At 44.2% G+C, this 23754-nt stretch overlaps 3 protein-coding genes across 6 annotated transcripts; 1 reads left to right on the forward strand and 2 right to left on the reverse strand.

The window, feature by feature from the left end:
* Window positions 1-862: 862 nt before the first annotated feature.
* Window positions 863-3944, forward strand: LOC119222322 (large ribosomal subunit protein eL22). 2 transcript variants are annotated; one of them, XM_037478875.2, is made up of 4 exons: window positions 863-970; window positions 1585-1692; window positions 1831-1955; window positions 3753-3944. In XM_037478875.2, exons 1-4 carry the CDS (start codon window positions 959-961, stop codon window positions 3895-3897), a joined length of 390 nt encoding a protein of 129 aa, XP_037334772.1. In that variant the 5' UTR covers window positions 863-958; the 3' UTR covers window positions 3898-3944. The 2 variants fall into 2 exon arrangements, with proteins under 2 accessions (XP_037334772.1, XP_037334773.1); XM_037478876.1 differs by lacking the exon at window positions 863-970 and adding an exon at window positions 1074-1097.
* A 375-nt stretch (window positions 3945-4319) lies between these two features.
* On the reverse strand, window positions 4320-11702 carry rcc2 (regulator of chromosome condensation 2). Of its 3 annotated transcripts, none has more exons than XM_037478872.2 (13): window positions 11587-11702; window positions 10171-10387; window positions 9958-10051; window positions 8279-8422; window positions 8013-8144; window positions 7758-7846; window positions 6516-6630; window positions 6246-6412; window positions 5968-6148; window positions 5763-5868; window positions 5604-5676; window positions 5438-5515; window positions 4320-5244 (listed from the first exon to the last, which is right to left on the reverse strand). In XM_037478872.2, the coding sequence occupies exons 2-13, from the start codon at window positions 10369-10371 to the stop codon at window positions 5140-5142; spliced, it is 1485 nt and encodes a 494-aa protein (XP_037334769.1). In that variant the 5' UTR covers window positions 10372-10387; window positions 11587-11702; the 3' UTR covers window positions 4320-5139. The 3 variants fall into 3 exon arrangements, with proteins under 3 accessions (XP_037334769.1, XP_037334770.1, XP_037334768.1); XM_037478873.2 differs by lacking the exon at window positions 11587-11702 and adding an exon at window positions 10857-11317; XM_037478871.2 differs by lacking the exon at window positions 11587-11702 and adding an exon at window positions 11459-11574 and having other exon boundaries at window positions 4321-5244.
* Window positions 11703-12772: 1070 nt separating this feature from the next.
* Window positions 12773-23557, reverse strand: LOC119222402 (uncharacterized). The gene is made up of 8 exons (XM_037479025.2): window positions 23280-23557; window positions 21224-22361; window positions 19322-19456; window positions 17390-17564; window positions 16374-16472; window positions 15966-16057; window positions 15510-15650; window positions 12773-13314 (listed from the first exon to the last, which is right to left on the reverse strand). The coding sequence occupies exons 1-8, from the start codon at window positions 23555-23557 to the stop codon at window positions 13054-13056; spliced, it is 2319 nt and encodes a 772-aa protein (XP_037334922.2). The 3' UTR covers window positions 12773-13053.
* Window positions 23558-23754: the final 197 nt, after the last annotated feature.

A 23754-nucleotide genomic window follows, 5' to 3' on the forward strand; every position in this document is an offset into this window, starting at 1 on the left:
CAGCTCATTGGTTGGTAAAAAAAAATAAAGTCAAAGAGTTGAGAACAAAGATGGTCTGCAGATAAAATCAAGTTGTTTGAGCAGCAGTGGGGCAGAAGTCCCATGTGGAAGGACTGTTTTACTTCAATAGGCCACAGTCAAGAAAATAAATCATCCTATTCAAAGTCTTTAGTTTTTGGATGAGCTCAACGTTACCTCTAGAATAGAACTGTATAATCAGAGGAATATGATTCTTCCCACAGATAAATAAATGGTTGGATCTTGTATAACAAAGTACATGAGATATGTTGCAATGGTTACAAATACTTTTCCTCATCTTGATCTTGAATATGAGTATATGTATATTCAAGAAGATCAACCTGCAACTATTTTCTGCTTGAAAGACAGCTATTTACTCAATATTTATGTCCCTGGTAACTATTATAAAAGCAATTAGGTTCTCAGGCAGTACTTTATCGTCAATAATGGTGTTGTTAGGCCTGACGCGTATATAAGTGTCCAAATCACTTATATACAATTTAATTGAATACATATGTCATGCAACAGTACATACCTTTTAAGGGCAGCTGTATGTTCAAAAAGAAAAAGTTATGAAAGCTTGAGTCTAATGATGAAAAGACCAGCCCAGGACATGAGCTCCTTCAGAAGAAGGTCTGCAGATGCTTTACAGGAGATGCTTGGAGTAAAAGATGCACTAACTTTCTTCTTCAGAAAGCGGACTTGACTCCTGCTAACTGTACACCTTATGTGGAAGTACATGACATACCTGTAAACGTGGGTACATACAAGGTAGCTCTATATATGTGTCGTGTGTAGCAGAAACCAGATAAAAAAAATGTAAAACTAATCCAGTGATTAGTCGATCCCAGAGGCATCGATTTGATCCATATTTCTGCGTTTGATTGCTACATTTTACGCATGCGCAGACCTGTCCTTCCTTTCTGCTAGCTTCTCCCCCATGGCACCCATTGTAAGTAAAGACGCGTGTAATCAAATCCACCAGAAAGATTCATTCCCGTTGTCAAAGACGGAGAAAACAAGCCTTGTGAGAAGACAGCTTTGTTCTGTTATTGATATATAAAAACAACATGGTCCAGGTGCAGTGTTTGACGTGTTTTCACGGCACATTGGGAGCTGTTTTTTGTGGCCTGTAGCAGCGGCTCGGCTAACGTTAGCCATTAGCCGGACGTTAGCGCACCACGTTGTAAACTCTGCTCATCTGTGTGACTGCACGACGGCAGCTTGGTGTCGCGGATGCTGTGTTTGTAGCAGCGACATTTAACAAATGGGGATCGTAGGTTGCGTTGGCTGTGACTGCGGAACGTTACGTTCGGTGGAGTGAAGTCCAACCTATGTTCACCCTGCCTTCATCATGAAGTCAACATACCCCACAACTCGAAACTAATGGCGAATACATTGGCTAACCGTTGTGATTGTGACGCTATTAGATGTAGTGACTTCCTGCAGCATCATAGCATGTCGATCTGTCCGCCCTGTTAGTCCCACATGTGGTCTCTCTCTCTCTGGTTAATGCGCTAAGAGCCAACTCCTCTTTTTAGCAAATGCATTGTGTTCTGTCGACAGAAGAAGCAGTACACCGGTAAAGGTGGAAAGAAGAAGAAGCAGGTCCTGAAATTCACATTGGACTGCACCCATCCCGTCGAAGATGGCATCATGGACGCTGCCAACTTCGTAAGTGCACCACTCACCCGATGCCCTTTGTCTACTCTATTGAGACAGAAATAGAGGATCTATTTGACCTAAGCATTGTGATCTCGCCATAGTGGGTTTCTGGGGGGTGTGATGTTTCCATAAACGTGTTGTTTCCAGGAGCAGTTCCTTCAGGAGCGCATCAAGGTAAACGGAAAAGCAGGCAACCTGGGGAACGGTGTGGTCTCCATCGAGAGGAGCAAGAGCAAGATCACAGTGTCCTCTGAGGTGCCCTTCTCCAAAAGGTCAGTCCCAGCCGCTATGCCCTCCTCGTGGTGTTTGCCGGGCTGTAGACAGCTTACCTGAGATACGCGAGGTGACTGGGGCTCAGAGGGGAGCCGGGCGTCCATCAATCAGAGAATCAGTGGTTCAATTCCCGCCTCCGCTAGTCTTCATGCCAATTAGTCCTTGGCATGGACACTTAACCCTATCATAGTCACTGTGTACGGTAGCTCTAGTCATCAAAGTGTGAATGGTGACATGGGAGTCTGGTCCATTAAATGCTCTAAAGGACGACTTTGGTTATAGCAGCGCTTGAAACAGTAGCACCAACCTCCACAGATATGAATGTCCACAGAAAGTCAGTAATGTTGGTTTATGATGACAGTAATAGTTTGTGATTCAAAGGAATAGTGGCATCAAGTGTCCTCAGGGCCATGGCAGGAGGCCGGACATATAGAAGTCATGGAAACCTGTGAGGCAAGAGAGCATAAAAACTCCAGGAAAGAAGTTGAATTAGTGATGTGCATAAATGAGGTGTGAAATCTTACAGAAGGAGAGAGGAGCACGGTGTGTCCTAAGAAGTCCCCCATGTGTCTAGGCCTAGAGCAGGTCCAGGCTCACCTGAGCCAGACCTGACTAAACGTTATCAAGGAGGAAAGGCCCATTGTATGTCCATTTTACCAAAGGTTGATATGGTTCTTTGGGGTCTTAATGAAATGTCTAACATACAAATCATGGGGAGTCACGGTACATGCTACGCAGGGAACGGCCAGTGATTGGGGGACATCAGGGGAGGTGGGTGTTCCCGTGTTGTGGGCTAGTCAAGTTTGGTAGAAGATTAATAACAGTAAGTAACGTTACAGCTTATAGAGGTAGTGCTGGGCGCTATACCAGTTCAAATGGTATGAATTGTTGATTGAGTCATGGTTATAACTTTATAACAACAATGAATAACCCACAACAAACTCTTTAACAGGGTAAAACACCACGACACAACAGCTTGTGACACAAACAATTTGTAACGCTAATAATTGTACGTTTATAAAGGTTACCCTGCCAAACTGCATGCTGGGTACAGCTCACAACAACAAGTAACTCTGTTGCTACATGAAAACACGGAAAAGAGCGACACAGGAGGAACAACCAGAGACTCTCTCATGGTCTCACACTCATGTCTTACTGTCCATGTGTGTCCATGTTGTGATGCAGAGAACATCTGGAAAGCTGCTGCATGTCGTGCTCTTCGTAAAGTTTAGTTGGTTTATTTGTCGCTTAATAAACTTCTGGATGTTCTACATTTCACTGCTTCACTGATTATGGACGCAGATATCCGCAAACATCGGTTTGCCTGTCGAGGGGTGAACAAAGTTGTGGAGGAAAATACGGGACAAATATGTCTGAATTAAAGGCGATGAAAAGCAGCAGTGGCGACGCATGGGACAAAAAAATCAACAACTTCCACAAAGACGTCACTCTCTAGTAGTCGTTACTGGCAGTGAATTGCTTTGCAACACGCAGAGATGCAGACGCATGCAGCAGCCTTTAATAAAGCATGTTGTGATGAACAACGTGTTCCTTAGCTTCAGAGGAGCTGTATATCGATTCCAACTACAGGCTTCAAACAGCATGACATGTTTAGCTCATCTGTAATCACTTGGTCTAGAACAAATGGTTCTCCATGTCGCTCTGTAAACTGAATGTATTTCTTGTGATTGACATTCTGTGGAATAAATAAGTGGAAGTCACGGTGGGCTGCTGTTAAACTGCTGCTTTAGTATTTGATTTTAACACATGACAAACTAATGTGACGTCTTCTCTAGATACCTGAAGTACCTGACCAAGAAGTACCTGAAGAAGAACAACCTCCGTGACTGGCTGCGTGTCGTGGCCAACACCAAGGAGAGCTACGAGCTGCGCTACTTCCAGATCAACCAGGATGAGGAGGAGGAGGAGGATGAAGATTAACCTGACAGATCAGACTTTGTACATTTAAATAAATGTTGTTTACAGTATTAAGTGTCTAGTTTCTTCCAGTCTGCGTATAAACATGTTAGAGATTGTAGGATGAGTGTAGCTTTAGTTAGTAATCAGGCATAAAAAAGTACATGAAGAATCTTAATATAACGCTTTCAGATGAGTTGCTCAGGTGAGCAATGTGGTAAAGACAAAGCGTGAATAACTGGTTTGGGTTTTGACGATGCGTTTCTATTTGAAATGACATTTAGGGTTTGGTCCTCCGGTGGTTTAGCTGTCGCTCTTCTGGACTGAACCAAAAGACAAGTTGTACAACTCTTCTAATTAGAAGAATGAGAGCAGGCCCTCTGACCATCTAGCTGATGAGGTGAGACACTCGAGGACTTCTGATGAATGCGAGAAGACAAATCAATTCACATGAATCTTTATTTAACCATTTCGATGAAAAAAAAAAAAGTAACCCAGAGAAATGTCACCGTTAAAAAGAAAGCAGTACAGGGAGGAGGAAAACGCCTCTGCTGTTAACAAGCACATGGCTTGATATGCTTCGAGTGCATTTATCGGTGGTTCAGACCTGCTTGTGAAGCCGCTTCGAGCGTCGGAATAGTTATTAGCAAAGACGAGATCAGACCCGGTGGCCTTGGAAGGACTGAGGTGAGCATACTGGATGCAAACACTGAAGATAAAAAGGAATGTAACCGGTGTGTGGAGTGCAGCAACTCAGAAACATGTCGTTCAAATCCTGATGCACAAACTCCTCCATATCCTGAACATACACGTAGAAAAAGGCACAGATATGGAGCATTGGTCATCGAAAACCCCTCAGTAGGAAAAGACTGAGGGTCCTGTCATAGCACCCGTAAATGTGACAACAATATCATTTTATATATACTGCAACAAAGAAAAACCGAACGAGACGTGAACGTTTGGCTGCGTTACAAAATGGAGCAAGGAGTTTGGAAAAGGGACTCGACTGGCTATGAAGTGCTGGGAGCAGACTGTTGCAGGTTCACTCCAGGTGGGAAGTGAACATTTCTCATCCAGAGACTCCGTCTCCACTCCCATTTTCTCTGATTAAACTGTCCAAATAGTTGCAGCCGGTTTGCTGGTGGTTGAGATGTGTGGAAATCCTTTGGCCTGCTGAGCGCCTCCCCTGAACCCCACATCCCACTGTGACTAACGGGCCAGATGTGTTCCTGATGAGCATCCCCGGTCTCCTCTCCAGAGGCCCGATCAGATTGTTCGGGGGTTGTACTCGGGCAGCTTTTTCAGCCGCTCCTGTTCCTGCTCCGTTTCCTGCCTGGCGATCACCAGAGAGTGACAGTAGCCCATCACCACCTGCAGAGAAACGGAGGCACTCTTCAAGCAAAGCAGATGTGTGACAGCTGGCCAGTGTAAACGATGATGCTCCAGTGGGATCTATTTTAGTCAGAGACCAACTCCCCAGTGAGCACATGTATCCAACATAATGTCAACAAGACATTTGAGAAACTAGAATTAGAGGAAGCAGATTATTTGCGCAGTCATTTACCTGCTCGACGTAGACGCCATCCAAGGTCTTGACCTCCTGGGCAGTGGTGGAGGATTTGGGTTTGTTGTCTCCATATCCCTGAAGGTCAAATGATAAAAGAAAATGAGCTCCTGTCCAAGCAGACACTAATGAACAGTGCGTCCTGTGGCGAGGCCTCAGCTCTTACCAGCTCTCCGAATGTGGGCGAGGGCCCCCAGCTGATCGTACTCTCATCTGCAGCCACAATGATGCTGCTCTTCCTGTTAAAAAAAAAAAGCACTCGTCACAAATTAAATACGACACCACTGCAGAGCAAGAGAGGGACCGAGGGCCGGTCGGCACTCACCCGCATGCCAGACTGCGGACCTTCCATCCACACAGGTCCTGCACAGCTTTGGGGTACATGGTTGAGTCTCTGGAAGTGTTTGTAACGCCCCAGAAAAATAGCCCCCCTGCAATGAAACCAAAGTGATCACACATCCAGAGCAGCCCACAAAGCAAAGGTTGAGTGTGTGAACAGTGTGACGGAGCCACTTGAGCTCCTCTCTCACCCATCTCGCTGATAGCGAAGGAACATTGGTAGCCTGTACAGATCTGACTGGCACCGCGTCCAGGAAAGTCAAACAGTTTGACCAGTCGAGGAACCATCTCGTCCTTCTGCTCCGAGTGACCCAGACGCCCGTAACCCCCAAAACCCCAGCTGAACACTCGCTTCTGAGAGTCCAGCACCAGCTGAAAGCCACAACAACGGACCTCGTTTAGAAACCGTGCAAAGACCACAGGGGAACAGGATCACCTTCAGATCAAAGCCACGAGTGGAGCTTCTCACCGTGTGGTTGGACCCACAGGCCACATCACGGACCACCACATTGGGGACGGGCATGATCTGACCATCCTTGGACTTCTCAATGAAGATGGCGACGCGGCGAGCGATGAGTTCACAATCAAACTCGATGCGCTGTGCGCGAGCTATGAACTTGCCATCGCTGTTGTGACCTACAGTGAAGGAGAGATGAAGAAAAAAGCATAAATAAATCATGTGTCAAATAAATACACACTAATTCAAAAAGGCAAATGCCAATTGACGTGGCGAGCGTACCCAGCTGTCCGTACTCGGGGCAGCCGAAGGAGTAAAGGTTCCCTTTGCAGTCCACCACCATGCTGAATTCAGCCCCACACGCCACCTTCACCAGGGGTTGGCCGTTGTAGGAAATCTAGAAGCACAAGATAAGAAGACTACTAAGAGGAGGGGGCTCTCACACAGGTCCTATGAAGCGTCCGAGAGCTCATTACGACAGACAACCTTTTTTTATTTTATTTAAAATACACCATATATTTCTCAAAAAAAGAAATCGCTTTAAATTCTATAATCCATACTAGGGCTGCACTGGTTTGTGTGGATACCAAAGCCAACGGAGTTCTGGGTTAATGGTGGACAGACTGGTAAGAAGCAGTGGCAGCTGGCCAATAGAAGACAAACCTGGAGCCCCAATAAAAGGAAAAGATAATATTAAATTACACAAAAAAAATCTATTTATGGTTTTGAAATATAAAATGTACCATTTGTAAAATATGACATCTGTGCAAAATAAGCTTTTCCTGCACGTTCTGTCAATCTCAGCGAACACAGAAGGCGGGTCTAAGAAGCACTTCAGCCAATTGCTGACTAAATAAAAAAAAACGTGACAAAGTGTGCAATTAAAAAAAGAAAAAGAAAACTGACATTATTAGGTCAGGAATATGTCAGCGTGGCGCTCGCAGCAGGGCAGAGTGCAACTACTGTGCACAATTGTAAATGTGAGAAAATAGCTTGCATAGTCTTCCTCTCAACTAAGTTTCCCAGTAAATAAATCCAAATCCCAAATTTCCCACGCTAAGTTTCCAACGGAGAGGTTTCCAGAAATGTTCCTACCATTTACAACCCTATTTATAGGATCAGATATAATTATTGCATTTTACAAAACCATCTGTGGCACAGCAGAGAGTAGCTGCAGAATTACAAAAACAGCTGGGAAAGAATCCTTCAAAATAATATGTGCCACGGTGTACTCAAGGTGGACCAGCCCTATTCTCACTTTGACTAGTATCTGGAAGAAGTACTACTTGAAGAGATTCTGGAAGGAAAATAGTGAGCTCTAAGTCGTCGTCGTCATCATCATCATCATCATCAGCTTCATCATGTGTTCATACACAGGAGATTACTCCAAACCCAGCAGCTCATCATGTGATGCATTCTGTGTTCAGATGCAGCACTTTGCATACTTCATGCTTTGCGCTTATGTGATGTGGACAGATTTGATACGGATCACATATCTGCATGTTGTACCAAGTGATGGCTTACCGGTGCTGGGCTGAGTACTGCGTCCGTCTGGTTCCCGTGGCCCAGCTGGCCCAGCTTGTTCTCACCAAAAGAGTATGCAGTGCCATCCTCTGAGGAGGAACACTGACATCAGCAAACACAACAGCAACTCGCATTCAGGCTCAAAATACTGGAGTAAATCTTTTTATGTGCAGAAAAACTAGAGCACGCTTGTTTTTATTCCAAGCAAAGACAAGAGATGACCAAGGATGTGTAATGAAAACACACAAGCCCTACCTGTGAGTGCGAGGGTGTGATTGCGTCCACAGGCTGCAGCGACTATCACATGATCTGCTAGGGCCTCGATCAACTTGGGGGCCTCCAGACGCTTGGTGTCGCCGTGACCCAGCTGACCTTTGTCATTTCGACCTGCGGAAGCCAGAAACCAAGAGATCAGTGATCGATAACTCCAAACACCGCCACGCAGACCCTCAGTCAGCATTCACTCATCAGCGCTGTTGGCGTGAATGAGAAGTTGTGCCCAAGTGCAAACTAGCACTTACCCCAGCTCCACAGCTTGCCCTCCGTGGTCATGAGGAGACTGTGGGCAGCACAGGGCCCAGCCACCACAAAGCTGACCTGGACATCATTCAGACAGCCGTAGCGATGAGGACCCCACAGGTTCTGGCCAAGGTTGCGGAAAGCAGCTGGAAAGACAGACCAAAACCATGTGATATCCACACACTCATGCGCCAGTTGTCCACACAAGTTAGTTCTTCCTCCCATTTCCTCTGCACAACAAGAACCCCTATATAATATAAAGCATCCTCACAATCCCAACTACGGTCCTTACTTATCTATTAAATTAATGGGTTGTATAAAACATGTTACTTTCTGAAGGGCTGCACTTTCCCTTCTAACGGTGTTTGGATGAGTAGGTCGTGCTGACATGCTAGGTCAGTTAGAAGAGGACAACATAATCAAAGATACAGTTTCAGTTTTTTTATGGAGGCAGTTCATCTAGACACTGCAGCTTCACTTCCACAAAAGTGCTAAAAATATCCAACCGAACCTACAAAGGACTTGTAGGGTGTTTGGTAGACGCAGCCCTCACCCAGCTAGGGACGCTCTTTGTCTGTGCAGCTGCTCCTGCCGACACCCCCAAACCCCCCTTTGGCCTCAACAAAACAGATTTATCAGTGTGTACCAGGGTAGATGGTACGGTGCAAGACAGAGCACAGCCTGCCCTGGGCATCAGTGGGCTGCTGCAGGGGGGGGGGCAGCACAGAGCATGCATACATACATAAATAAGAATAGACATTACCGTCACAATCTATTAATGGGATCTAGTTTCATTCTCTACTGCAGACACACTGGGGGAACCCGATTAATCGGTTATTGATTGTGTCTGATGTGCGCCATGGTGGGGGCGTAGGACCAAAGCGCCATACAAACCAAAACCCTCACATTCAATATGTCATACTACTTATGCAGCAAGTACCAATAAGCTCATAATATGCCACTATTCACCACACTGCATCACAACGCAGTGAGCATCAAAGTTGTGTCGCAGCTGTGAAGGACTGTTGAGTCTAACTAGATGGTCAGAGGGGCAACCTGTTCCGGGTCTCATTGAAGCGGAGAGACCGAAGGATAAACATTGTCTCTGTGTTGAGGACAAGGTCATCAAAGATTAAAAGCAACAAACTGCTGACCTAGATCACTCCAAAGTTCAAACAGCAAGTCCTCTAAGTTCACCAAATAACAATAAGTGTTGTTTGCTGAATGTATGAAATCAATGGGAGGGACAACAATTAGTTTGTTAGTTGTGATACCAGCTGGAACTATTGACAGAGGGCAGTTTGTCCGTCCTCCCAGTACTTAGGTTCAGCGTAAGTTGCCAAATACACTCAGTAAGCCACGGTGTTGGTCTCTGTACAGGGACGACGTACCAATAAGACAACAAAAACTCCACAAGCAGTACTTCCAGCAAGCAACCCTGTGTCACATGCGTCGACTCACAGAACGATGGCTGCACTTCCTTTATTCAACTTTCAAAGCTATGAAGTCTCGCTTAATGTGCTTTTCACTGCCAATGCCTCCTTTTACATTTAAAAATGTACATTTAAAAAGGTCAATAACTTTGATATGATTGGTATTACTCATCGGTGTTGTGAAGATAATAACTCATGAAATCAGTCACAGGAATCAGATTCAGCAATTTAAATTAAAAAATGTCTACCTTGACTTTTGGGCACCTCCTTTCTTCCAATCAAATCCCAGTTGGTTGCTCCAAAGATGAGCAGTTGACCTTTAACCTTTGAGCACTCAAGTTTCTGTAGAAAGGACACAATACAGTAAATCGTGTAATTTTTATTTATGATATATGTGAACAGCAGGTCATGTCAGAAAGCAGCATTAAAGAAACGTTGCTTTCATGCAGAATCAAACCCACTATTTTCTCCTTGACGTCATCGGCCACAGTGACGGGCTGCAGACCGGACTTGGCAGCAGGCTTGCCGGGTTTCTTGTTGTTCTCCTGCTCGAAGTCAAACTCGTCATCACTACTGAAGTCCCTCTCTTTCCTTTTGCCGCTGGCCCTCTTTTTTTTCACCCCACCGTTCCCTGAGACATCTGTCACCTTCTTGCGTGGCATTGTTATTTATCCGAAGCTGTTCGTGGGAGGCAGGAACCATAAAAAAGTTAATTCAGACTAACTGCTTCGATTGAAATATTCTTCTATAAAATATATTAAATAGTGTGATAAAGCGAGATAACGCGTTTAAAAGTATACGTGGTCAAATTATGAGATACAGAATAATTCATGCTGCACAACGCAGTGACACAATGAACCCGTCACTGATGACGTTATGCCACAATGAAGGATATAAGCTAACGTTAGCTATATGAAATACCACACTAACTACTGTTACTCCCGAGGAAGTTGTGAACAAATGGCTGGTATTAAAAGATATTTTTTAATTCGGCTCAAGTTCAATTAACTTGACGGACTTTAGGAGAAACACTGAGGCTTTTACTGCTTAAAGTAGGTTACAGCGCCGTGTGTCTTTAAATGGACCAACGCAAAACTAACGTTAAGTTTACAGAACGCTAGCTACGCGACCCTAGTAGCATGCGTACCTCTATTGTCAAGTACCAGCCACTGGAGAAGAACAGGTGGTTTTTATCTCAGAGTCCCTTCGTCCATAGCTGTATAAACAATAGCCAGTGGCAACTAACGCCAACCGCGGACTGAGGCACGTTAAGTTGCCGGTGTCCGCTTGCTAGCAAGCGTTAGCTGCTAACGTTAGCTTCAGTACGATAGCCGAACCCGCTAGCTAACCACTGACGTTCTTTGTTCGTGTAATGGTTGGGTAACAAGCTAGTCGACGTGCTAACGGACAACAGTTAAGTTAGTCAGCGGCTACACAAACAAGGAAGGCACATTTGGTACGTTAACGAAAACAACAGAACCCATGAAATAAATTGTTTAAATAACTTCTTTAAGATTTGCAGATTAGCTGAGTGACTTGTTCATTAAGCTAACGTTACCTCGCTACTGTAAGCTAACAGGCACTCTAAATAAAGACATGGAAACTAACGTTACATGAAAGGATGCTACGACACAAACTTTTCAAATTTCTTCTTGAATGGACACGTTTTAAATTTAGCGTACGTACAATCTACGTGATTTCGAATACATGTAATTTGTAAATTCATCAAGCTAAGAAAAAAAAATGTACCGGTGATTTCCTGATTCAGCAGCTCTCTACCCGTCTCCGGTTTGATTGATTTGAACAAAAGAAGCTGCAGTCTGCTTTCACACCACGTGGCTTGCGTTAAGTATTCATACAGGAAACCGAGCACTCACCAAATTCATACAGCTGGACGGAGAAGCCGTGAGGGCCATGACGCACGTCTGTGGAGCCCGAGACGAGCCGCAACGTTTCCGCCAAACTGGCTGCGACTATCGTGTTTTAGGAAAAGTTGTGTCGGCATCGAATACAAGTTCAATTTAGAAAAAGTCTGGCATGAAACGAATTAACCCATAGCAGATGGTCAATGCATTAAGAATCCATCAACAGCAGGAATAAAGAATACAAATAGGGGATCAATGAAGGCATAATAAATAATACACTTTGGCTTTTTCAAAGAATCTTCATAATTAGGCCAAACATTAAGCAGATCATATTCTGATAAACAACCAAACAAGAGGTAGAAGACTGAGTTAGATCTATGTTGCATGTTTTCACAATTTTCAGGCAGATCTTCAATATAAATACATTGATGAAATATATTGTGAATTCTGTACTTTCATGTTTTTAGCCTCCCCCAACCAGCCAAAGTGCACTTTAATAGATGTCTGTCCATAGACGTATAATGGGAAAACTTTGAAGAAACTGAAAAAGGGGTATTTTGTGTTTTCTGGCAAAATAAGCCCTCTGTATAAAAATATTTTGTATGATTCCAGTGGAGACATTTAGTATTTATTTGATCTAAAAAGGACAAACAGACAGCTGTTATAGGCAATACTCAACCAGATGTGTTTTAGTTTTCTAATGTAGGCTACATGTTCCATATGTTGGCTCAGTATTACACAAAAATAAACTGATACTGGGTTGTGGAAGCTAAACTAACCCAGCTAGGACCTCAGACTACACTTCCCAGCATGCTCCTGGCTCTGATGCTCAGTGGGAAAAGAAGGTTACCTCAGCAGGAGAAGGTCGATGACTGTTGAGCCACCATCTTTACAGACACCTCCATCCAAAGTCAACTGTGTGTGTGGGCTGTTAAACCTGCGATGACATTTTTGGGCGCATTGACACATGCAGCAGTCCCAGAGTAACGTGCTCATTATCAAGATTTACCTGTGTATCTCTGCTGATGGCTAGAGGGGGAACATGCCTCTGGGTGGCTTTACTCTTTTTCAGGCTCCACTTCTCTCCAACATCACTGATGTTGATGCTACCAATAATGTTGATCCTGCTGTGCAGCCCCCCTGCCCTGTCCCACATACACTTTTTGTGTTACTCCTTTGTTAAAGTCAATATGAACCTGGCACATGCATTCTGCGTTTTCCACCAACAGTTAGAGCAGTGAGGGTGAATCGAGACACTGAGTTTCAGGACCAAACAACACGCAGGAGCTCGTAGAATGAGCTGAAACTCACTGATCACTCTGATCATGCATACAAACTTTATTAATACTTTTTAATACATTTACAACACAGTTCTCGGAGAATTCAAATAAATATGTATACAATATATCGCTACATACCACAGAAAGAAATCACTGCTAATCCCCAAAAGTTAATGGGGTAACTGACGTCCCGTGCCAGTTACGGGTGGAGGTTGGAGCCAGGCAGCAGGTCGGCTTTCAGCCCATTGCTGCTCCCCCGCCGGGCGGGCAGAGGGCTCTCGTCCCCTCCATGGAACCCCCCGATCATGGAGCCCAGGGCACCGCAAGGCTCCACCTGAGCCGCCACGCTCAGGCCGGGCTGGTCCGTCCGGGGCCGGGGGGGGGTTCGGGTCCACGCTGAGGAGGGAAGGGAGACTGGGGGGGTGGCGCTCCCACTGAGGCTCTGCACTGTCACTGATGACTGGCACAGGGGTACGTATGTCAGGCCAATGCAGGACATGTTTACACATACAGTACATTCAGGAAGTATCCACAGCGCTTCACTTGTTTATTCGAAAATGGATTACATTCATTTTTTCCCTCAAAATTCTACACACAACACAGAATAATGACCAAGAGAATACTTTTTTTAAGGAAAATGTGCAAATCAGGCCTTCGTGGTAAAGGGGCCAGATGAAAGCCACTACTTGGTAAAAAGCACATGACATCCCGCCTGGAGCTCAGACTGTGAGAAACAAAACTCTCTGACCTGATGAAACAAAGATGGAACTATTTGGCCCAAATGCCAAGCGTCAGGTCTGGAGGAAACCAGGCATTGCTTGTCACCTGGCCAATACCATTCCTCAGGATGCAGAGGAAGATGAATGCAGCAATGTACACGAAAACTTGCTCCACAGGGCTCTGGACCTCAGACTGGAGCAATGGTTTATCTATCAACAGGACAAGGACCCAGAGCACACAACCAACACAACAAAGGAGTGGCTTGGGTTCAATGTCCCCGAGTGGCCCGATGTGAGAAGGTCACTGACGCTCCCCATCCAACCTGATGGAACCAGAGAGGTTTGAAGAAGGAGAATGAAGAAACTGCCCAGAAACAGAAACAGTGATCTAAGCTTGTAGCGTCTGAGGCTGTAACTGCTGCCAAAGGTGCTTCAGCAACTTGTTGAGCAAAGGCTGGGAATACTTTTTGTTCTTTTTTTTAAATACATTTAAAAACATGTTGAGTATGTTTTTCCACGTTGTCATTATAGGTTGTTGTGTGTAGAATTTTGAGAAAAGAAATTAATTTAATCCATTTTGTAATAACTGTAACATGACAAAATGTGGAAAAAGTGTATCATTGTTGTTGTTAAAATAAAATAAGTATATATGTGTGTAAATTTAAACCTCATTGTACATATCGATAGATTGATCGCTGCCACAGCAAGTCATATCCATTCATAGCCTCTGAATCTTTGTAGCATCAACTCACCAGATGGTGGAAAAACTGACAACAAAACATGATCATCCCCAAGAGTAAAGAGGGTCCCTGACCCCGCCCCTCACACACACACAAAGGGTTTAAATGATACGACAGTGGTACCCATTACCTTCTGTGCCATCACTGTGTGTTTTAGCACAATTGTGCATGCAATGCCTTCTTGTTCTTGGACCCCACACTGATATTACTGTATTTAGTGTTTGAATCCAGGTTCCAATTGGAATGCATTTTTCTTTTGATGCCATAAAAAACCTTTCCTTTGGTTCAAATACCAACATTATTGCATCCTAAAATTGTTGTAGCTGATATTCTACTTTGACAGAAGGAATCCCATTAGCTTTTCCCTGAGGGAATCAGTGCGATTTATTGGTAAAGGTCTCAACTCCTTAAAAAGCCAAACAACTTAACTCTTGCAAGTGAGTCGAATACAGCCTTTTCTTTACAGCTTTTCTAATTCAAAGCTCCAAAATAGTCTGTATCCCACTCTGCTATTTCTATTGAAGAGAAGTGAAATGATCTGGTAATGCAAAGATGCTCAGTTATTGGCTTTCAACACTTGAACTGCATCATACTTTTCAAGCCTTTCTCTAAGCTGAGAAAGAACAGAAGTTGTGAGAAGGAAAACAGGTTGTGGGGAATTTGTAGGTTTTTTAACTCCACTCAGTGAAACTGCAGGACACAACAAGGTAATTAAATGAGATGGATCGTTACCAAGGGAAAATACTCATGTCCACAACATGCAAAGAAGATTGCACAGTTGGTATTGTGCAAAATATAATGCTATGGGTTAGTAAGCTAAATCTATGTGTTAGTTAAGTTTAAAAAAAATAGAAATAATAGAAAAATTAAGATAAAGTACAAATTAAGGTGCACAAATAAAGATAAGATAGTGACCTTGAATGACGTAAGACGGCCATATTTGTTGGCCTTCTGGCACTTGTAAATAAAGTCAGATCAATACTTTCAGAAAAGGTTTTCCGGTGGTTAGTTCCATTTGAAGAACCCAGTGTACCAAAGTATTCAAAAATGCAGAATGAGGAGGAATAACAGAAACCCAAATAAAATATTTTTAATAAAAAAAGGGAATAACTAACAAACGCTGTGGATTTGAAGCACAAAGGGAAGGGAATGGAGGGCGAGAGCCACAGGACGAATACTCAACCTGCTCAACTCACATTGTCCACAGAGACGTCGCTGCCCACCACCGCCTTCTTCTTTCTGGCCTTGTTGGGGTTCCAGTGGCAAACCAGGCTGTCATTCTGCACACTGTAGTTCTTATGGCCCACCAGCCAGTATGTGCTCATTTTGCCTTTTCCCTGACAGGAGACAGAGGACACATGATGTGTACAGGAAATCCCACCTAACGGGTCTGTACCAAAAGAGTTTGGTAAACAGTGCTTGGACTCCATGTGAAAGTTTATATTAATGATGATCTTACGTTCACACAATGACACTGGGTATTAGTTGAGGTCTTTTGATTGAATATTTTTCAACTGTTCAACCAGATTCATTTCAATCTTTGAAAAGACTTTAGAAAATGACGTTTTCAATACAACAATCCTCCTGTCCTCGGGTTGGCGCCTCTCCACTACACTGAAAATGAGTCCCACACGCTGGCTGAGAACTTTTACCTTAACCTCGATCTCCCCCCGGAGCTGCAGCTCGTAGGCGTCGTCTTTGATCAGAGCCAAAAAGGTTTCTGAGCTGGTGTGGATTTTCTGTGCTGACACACAAAAAGTGATACATGTCGTTTAAAACTTGGTCGTAGTAAAGAAACACACATTTCTAAGCACCGATCTGTTCTCTCAATTTGCATTAAGTATTTTCAGCTTATAAGGCTTTCATATCAATGTGTATAAATGGAAGAAGTGTCTGTCCCAGCACCTTTTTCTAAATGATTATTAGTCAGATGCCTCCACTTAGAGACATTAAAGCGTGACATGGTAAAAATGAATCCTGCAAATACAGTGACACTCTTCCACTTGGTTCTAGCTCTAATCGTGTGTTTGTTTGTGTATTGTGTGTCCAGGTAGACATACGCATGCTGGTTGACTCCATTCTGGAGGCTGTGTTGACAGTGTCTCCAAACAGACAGTATCTTGGCATCTTGTAGCCCACTATTCCTGCCACACATGGACCTTGAGAGTTAGGAGACAAAGAGTTGGGCTCAGAAACAGAACCAATGAGAGTTGCACAGACACCAGTGACTGGTTTAACGGGATTCCTGTTGCTGACCATCATTCTCAACATCGCAGTTCCTATTGCCCATCCTCCAGTGTTTATTGTGGGTGTCACTACCAACCCTTTAAAGGGTGTGGTAGCTCAAATGACTAAAGCTCTTACACACCTGCTGCCTGGGGCACCTTTGACATTTGTTGAGTGGTATTGGCTCAGCTTCAGGAGACGTGATCATTTACAAACCAGTGACTAGGTTTACGGTCAGAGCGACCAGAGGGTTTCACTAAAAGTGTCTTTCCAAGATAAACTTGTTTCTATTGTTTGTTTTTGGGGAAGAACAGGCTAATAAATAAAGACGAGTGGCTCGGGGAACTGTGCCAGAAGGAGGTGCAATTGGCCTCAGCTGGATTCATGAGTCTGGCCGCCTGTGGGACGGCATCCAATTTTTCAAAAAGCATTTGTGCCAAGTCTCCAACGTGGTTGTGTTGGTCACTCCAGCATCAGGCCCAAGCTGATCCCACAAGTGTTCAATGGGGTTGAGGTCAGAAGTGCCAGCAGGACTTTCCATCCTCTCCAGAATTGAGTCTGATAAGCCGCGCTGCTGAAGATGGGGCTCGGCCTCAGAGTTCTCATTTCAATATGTCTCTGCATTGAGAGTGTCTCCAATGATTGACTCAATGGCTGTAGGAGGAATCTGGACTCATGGCTGAACAAAAGGTTTCTCCATGTGTTCAGGTTGCAGTGGCCGTGTCCGACAGCTGATGATGGTAAAGCATTGGATGGCACGCACAGAGACACCTGACTTCCTGCAACAATGATCCTTTTGTGTTGTCAGCACACACCTGACCGGCTGCACCTGGCAGAACGCTTCTCTCACCTGTGTGGATACCGGCTCGGAGCTGCAGCCTGTGGTCGGGCATGTGAGGGATGGAGACCTGCCTGACGGCTGCTACCAGATCCAGCGCCATCTTGGCAATCTCATCAGCGTGTCTGTCCCCGTTCCTCTCAGGCAGGCCGCTCACAACCATGTACGCATCCCCAATCGTCTCCACCTGACTCGATTTTGGCCAAAACAAAGTGAAGACGTAGAAATCAGGGGGGTGTTTTGGCTTTGATAATAACGTGACTTGTGAAAATGGGTGAATATGAAAACTTACAACTGTAAATCCGCCCTTCATGTTCAGTTTTAGATTTTAAAGCAAAGAACAAAGAAGAACAAACATGTTTCTTCCATGGCATTGTTTTTGTCTACAGGATAAAGAAAGAACAGATAGAAACCTGTGGTGTGCCCAGACTGCCAGTAGGTGTCCCTACATCTTTAGAATAATTCTGAATCCCAGTCATATTATTAGCTTTACATAGTGGACGCTTGTTCAGTGTTTAATCTGTAAGATGATCCAAATGAATTTGTCCAGAAGATTAAATATGGTTCTAGATCCCTAAATGGCTTTTACTAAACCCTCTTAGGTCAAGTCAAAAAGAACATGAAGGGTTCATTATTGATTTGACATGTTCTATTTCCTATAATATGTTCAGCTGTGACAGCTTTATCAATGATGAGACTTTGAAATGCCTGCATGGTCACGTTCCTTCACTGCTCAATGATACCAACTGGCCTGTTGCCTCAGTCTCACACATGGGTAATATTTTCAATAGATGAATCTTGTCATGGTTAAAAGACAACAAGCAACATTGCTCTCACACCATCACTCCTGTAAATACACTTGTTCTAATGCTGCTGTGATGCCCGTATCAAATCAAGTTGTAATGAGTATTAAACCATATAGTGGATCTGGCTCTGTGCTTGTTTACATGGTTCAGGCCCGGAGAATTCATTTCACCATTCAAACTGCCCTATGTGTCGAATCACTGAGGAACAAGACTTGTATTATAAGATAAAGTTTGAATCCCGGAGTCGCTTCATGCGGTTAACAACGACTTACTCGCCGCCCCGCCAGCGGCCCGACGTGCCGCTCGGTGTCCTCATGGTTGGCTCCTCCGCCCTTTTCCCCTGCTTTATTTAAAGCTCTTTATACTTTAAAGAACTTGTGTTTACTTGTGCGTTTGCATCGTGCTGGCTGTTAAAAGCTTAAGGAGTAAATTATGAGACGTGATTCATAGCATTGGTTTAGTGACTGTTAGCTCAGGGTGATCCCCCATTATTTATTTAATTTGAGAATTATGTTTTAGATGATTAATTATTCTATCAATAATTTAGTTTTACACTTGCTATTAACCCAATACGACCCGTGCTGTTCCCAACACATGTCCCTGCTCTCTCAGGCAGCTCTATTTACTGGTCATGTTAGCTTTGATCCTTTCATTCTCTTTGCCCTTCCTTTTGCTATAAAGAAACAAGTGAGGTTGCATTTCATGTGTCCTCTGCATGTCCTCTGTCCTCAGCATTGCTCAGATTCCTCACTGGATTGTGGGGGCAATCGCCATGGCTCCCACAACGCTGGCCTTCCATTGGCTCACAGTTAACCCATTGAACCAGGGCGTTTCATTATCTAAAGGGGCATCTGATCGTCATCCAGTCCTCATTCTGGGACAGAATATATGTGCAATGTTTTGTGAGTACTTTGGCTGAAAGGGAACAGAAGTGAACCCCTGCTGTGCTGGGTAGAGAGTGGCTCTGAAACAGACGGGTCACCGCTGTAGTGAGGGGGGGGGGCTACCATCAAGCAACAAGTGAACCTACTGGGCGGCACCCTTTTTCCCCTCTGGTTTACAGTAGATCAATGTGTGTGCAATCCCATCACCGTATTTTCCTGACTTTGTGTGCAGGCCTGTGGCGTTTCATTGGTACCTTGTAGACGTCGTAGGAGTCTATGCGTGTGTCAAAGCACATGTACAGGTTGTTCAGCATCTCCACCACTTGAAGAGGAGCACAGGATGCAGAGATGGAGGTGAAGCCCACAATGTCTGAGAAAAAAATTGTCACCTGGAACAAAATGGAGAGAGGGGGACTTCTCACACAGTGAACATAGCAGTCCTACAAAAAAATCACACTTTTGTGAAGGCTATAATGGTTTCATTTGATTATTTGGTTCACGCTTTATATCAACGAGGGTAGGTTAAAATGATATAATGATTGTATATCAAAATACACAAAATAAAAGTCATCATCTAGTCTCTTTGAGGGAAATCAATTATTTATGTGAAAGAACCAACACAAACAATGTGAATATGCTAGTAAAAGCCATCCATTCTAAATCCCTAGCAAAGGTTCAGACATTTATCAGCTTCATATAGTTAAAATATCAGCAGTAGAAGCACAAAAGTATTAGCGGCTTTGTACTTTAAATATCAGCAGGCGAAGCACACCATTAATAAATTGCCCCTTTATAGCCGCCAGAATCAATAAAACAAATAAAACATAAAACATAAAACAAAATATTGTCAAAAAGGTTGGGAGCCACTAAATGAATGTTAAAGGAGTATAAGCTGGTTTAACGTTGAATCTATGGTCCGATTTGGCAGTAGCCCCCCTGCACACACACACACACACACACACACACACCGACACACACACACCGACACACACACACACAGAGTGCTTCTGGTACAGCTGCTTCCATAAGCCTCTTCATTAAGCCAGACGCAATTTTCACCCAAATAACTTGTTTTATCTCCTGATGAATATGGAACAGGGCAATTATAGGTAATTACGCCAACAATAGCAACAAAGGCAGCTAACACGCGTATTCATTCATCGTGTTTGTAGGTCTCGCAGAGGTAGCAGCTCTTCGCTTATTGGCTTATCTGTCTTCTTAAGTTTTGTCTGTTTCTTCCATTTGCCTTTAATCAACAAAATGAATAGTGTTTCATTATCAGCAGCCAAAATCTTTTTTAACAAACAATTCAGCACAACAACAGTTACATGAAAACTTTAACACCTGCGGGCCACCAACTCCTTGTTGTTCATGGAAAGAAAGAAAGAGGGAGCACAGGGAAAGGTCAGACCGGATAAGGAAAAGTCCCCAAGTCCAGAGTCTGGGACAGATGAATTGTGCTTTTTTGGGCACAACATTAAAGGGGTTTTCATTTTGGGGGGATTTTTGAGGGTGTGAGGCAAATTTGTAATTTTGTGCTACACAAAATAAAATGAATTACAAAATGAAACATGAGGCGTGAGGCAACAGACTGTGCTGCTAGCTTACAGAGGACATGAAGACAAAAGGCCATTCTTCTCAGCAAGATTTACCCTGCACCTCCTGGGATCAAACCAGTGACCCTGCTGCTTTCACAAATGTGCCTTTCCAGGCAGTTTTGAGCTCCGCTTTGCATCCAAGCTTTGCCCACCTGGCTGTTAACGCACCTTTGCCCAAATGAAACTCTGTGGTTTAGCATCTTCTCCCAAGCAACTCTGGGGAAATGAGCTCCTTCACTATTATTTTTGCTGATGCGTTCTAAATTTAAAAGTGCATTGTTGCCTCAAGGGCTTGACATTTGTTGAGGGTGTGGTACAAAGAACCAAACCCCTTATCACAAGCTACGTCATTCCAACAAGATTTCCGTGTGGAAGTTGATCCCCTGAGGATCAATGGAGCCCTATGACGCATGATTCTTCAACTGCATAACCAATTTGTCATCTCATACTGATCCATTCAAGTGTGGGCGTTAGTACTATCAGCCATGTCGTGTTTAACCTGTAGTTACACAATGATACATCATGAGAAAAATAAATTCACGTTCCGATTTCACCGACCTTTTCGTAGCTCTCTGCCTCGACATGTTTGTGCTGGCGGAGCTGCCTGGCGACCGACTTGGGTAGCATTTGGTGGAGAAGGTCCTCGGCCAACTGCCTTTGGCGCTTCAGGTCCTCGGTCTTCTCCTTCAAGCTCTTGGCGTAGTTCTGTATCCACTCGGTCATCTGCTTGAACGAGATCATCACTACCGGGTAGATGAGGCAGGCTATGGACAGCAGGCAGACCCTCATACTGAGGCCCGAAGACACGGCGCGAGACGCCAACCTGAGAGCTGGCACCGCCCGATCAAACAAGCACTGCTGAGTGTATGTCAGAGCCTGAATTCCAGTGTGAGACCCAGACAGGAGCTCTGTCCTTGAGCCTGAGATCCGCCAAAGACTTGTGTTGAAAATATAAGAATATTTTAGAGTGTGGCTTAAGTTTGCCTTACGGTCTATGTTCTCCACCCAGCAGTCATTCAGTTGTTCCGCCATAACTCGGGCAAAGCCGAGGTGGCTTAGTACATACGTCCATTTGTACTGGAAGTCAGGGTGAGTTGCCACGTGGGGGAAGTCCATCAACTGGTGGTTGAGCTCTAGGAATTGTATCAGTAGTCTTGCGGACAGTACATCTTTCCAGTTCAAATTCTGGTTGACTTTGATTAAAGTATCTTCTACGGTACCCCAGATGTCTAGAAGTCTTCCGATGGCCAGGGAGAAAGCAGAGGTACCATTTCCCCTTGTGTCATTTGTATCCATAGAAGAATTTAGAAATCCTTGAACGCTCCACCGCAACTCCTGGCGAAATCCAGCCAACTCGACACTACAGGGGATCCCATGGCCATCGCTATTAGCTGCCATTTCACCAGAGAGGTGAGATGGAAACAAAATCTTTGAAATACTGGCCTCCAACGTCTCATTCCCCGGGTCTTGGGTAATTAAATGTCTCATCTTTTGAAGCTTACTGACGAGTTGCAGGATGGCTATGGTCCTGCACGAAGTAAGCTCGTCGTAAGCGGCCTCTGTTGTGTGCAGCAGGTCAAAGTTGGAGCTGAGGTCTATGGACACAGAGCCAAGCAGGGCCAGGAAAGAGAGGATGCAGGCTGTCAAAATCCGACGAACAGAGCGACTACTGCCAGACATGCAAAATGTGGAGAACCTGGAAAAGCAGGAATATAGCGTATAAATTACCAAAGGAGGCTTCAGGGTTCAGGGATTTTCAAACAAACTAACTGTACAGTGTTATCACAACATGTATGGACATGACTGCTTTCTTACTTTCACATCTGGAGAATTATTGAATGAAGTGGAAGCATTTGTTGCATAAGTGGTTGTTCAAATACACAGGCCTGATGCTTTCATCGAAAATATGTTTGGGTTGTACAGGTTCTTTAATATGGTAAAAGTGATTATCAAGTGGGTGGGTAAACAGAGGACTAAAGTCAGCTCGGTCATCCATTTAAACCCCATGGACACAGTTCAGCTTGTGCTTAAGGGGGAGCAATTTAGAGACAAACGGTTGGACAATGGTAACCTTTGTTATTGCAAAAGCAGGCCGGTTTCCCTGAGATACCATGAAAAGCAGATGAGAAGCGGCTTATGTGATGATGATGAATTAGTCTTTTTCTTTAAAAGAGCTGTGAGGATCAATTTATCAGCTGACAGAACACGTATTGACAAATGTGATAACGGATTTAATGTATTAGTACTTATTTACTTTGATGATAAGTGTGCTTTAGATTCCAAAATATGAGGACTTTCTGCTCAGAGAACCTGTGATGGGTATTTTTCACTCACGTCTTACCTTTATGTGACAATAAATACCTATTTTAGAAATGTGTAAGAATCAGTTGCAGCCCTTAATGATACATTTGTTTAATCTGAAATGCACAACATCCTAACAACTATATTACTATATTTAAAAGACTATTCTTGTGTATAATTGGGACGACAGCATCCCTGAATGGGACCTCGCAGGACCATGTGAGAAGGACATCATCTGTGGAGACCAGCTCCACGGCAATCACTCTGTAACCCAGTGAGACCCAACTTATTGGGCCCCTTTAGTGAGTCTCACCTGCACAGCTGAGAGTCGCTGTCCGCATCGTGCTGCACCCACGGGGCCACCCTCCTCTTCTTTATGAACTTTGTCTTCAGGGAGGCCGAGGACAGCGTCCCAGAGGCGAGACACTCTCTGGTCATCAAGTCCAGCGGTGACGTGCGACTGGAGCTGCTGTGGACAGGACGCAGGACACGCAGGACACAGACATCGCAGGGACCCCGATGCCGAGTGGTCCCGCTATTGGATATCAGTGGAGGCACCAGCGACAGCGTCTTTTCAACTTCCGGTGGCATACTTCAAAATAAACGTTTTAGCATGGCTCATAAGGGCAGTGTTTAGTCATAAGAAATGGCTGTAAATGTCCCACATACTGACTGACCATTTTAAATAGTGTAGGAATGAATCTAACACTGTGTATGTGTTTATTCAATTGTAAATGTGGTGAAAATAAACAATAAACAGTGTGAATAGACTTAAATTCCGAAATAAT

The sequence above is a fragment of the Pungitius pungitius genome, chromosome 1, assembly GCF_949316345.1.
Source record: "Pungitius pungitius chromosome 1, fPunPun2.1, whole genome shotgun sequence".
In the NCBI taxonomy this organism is placed as follows: domain Eukaryota; kingdom Metazoa; phylum Chordata; class Actinopteri; order Perciformes; family Gasterosteidae; genus Pungitius; species Pungitius pungitius.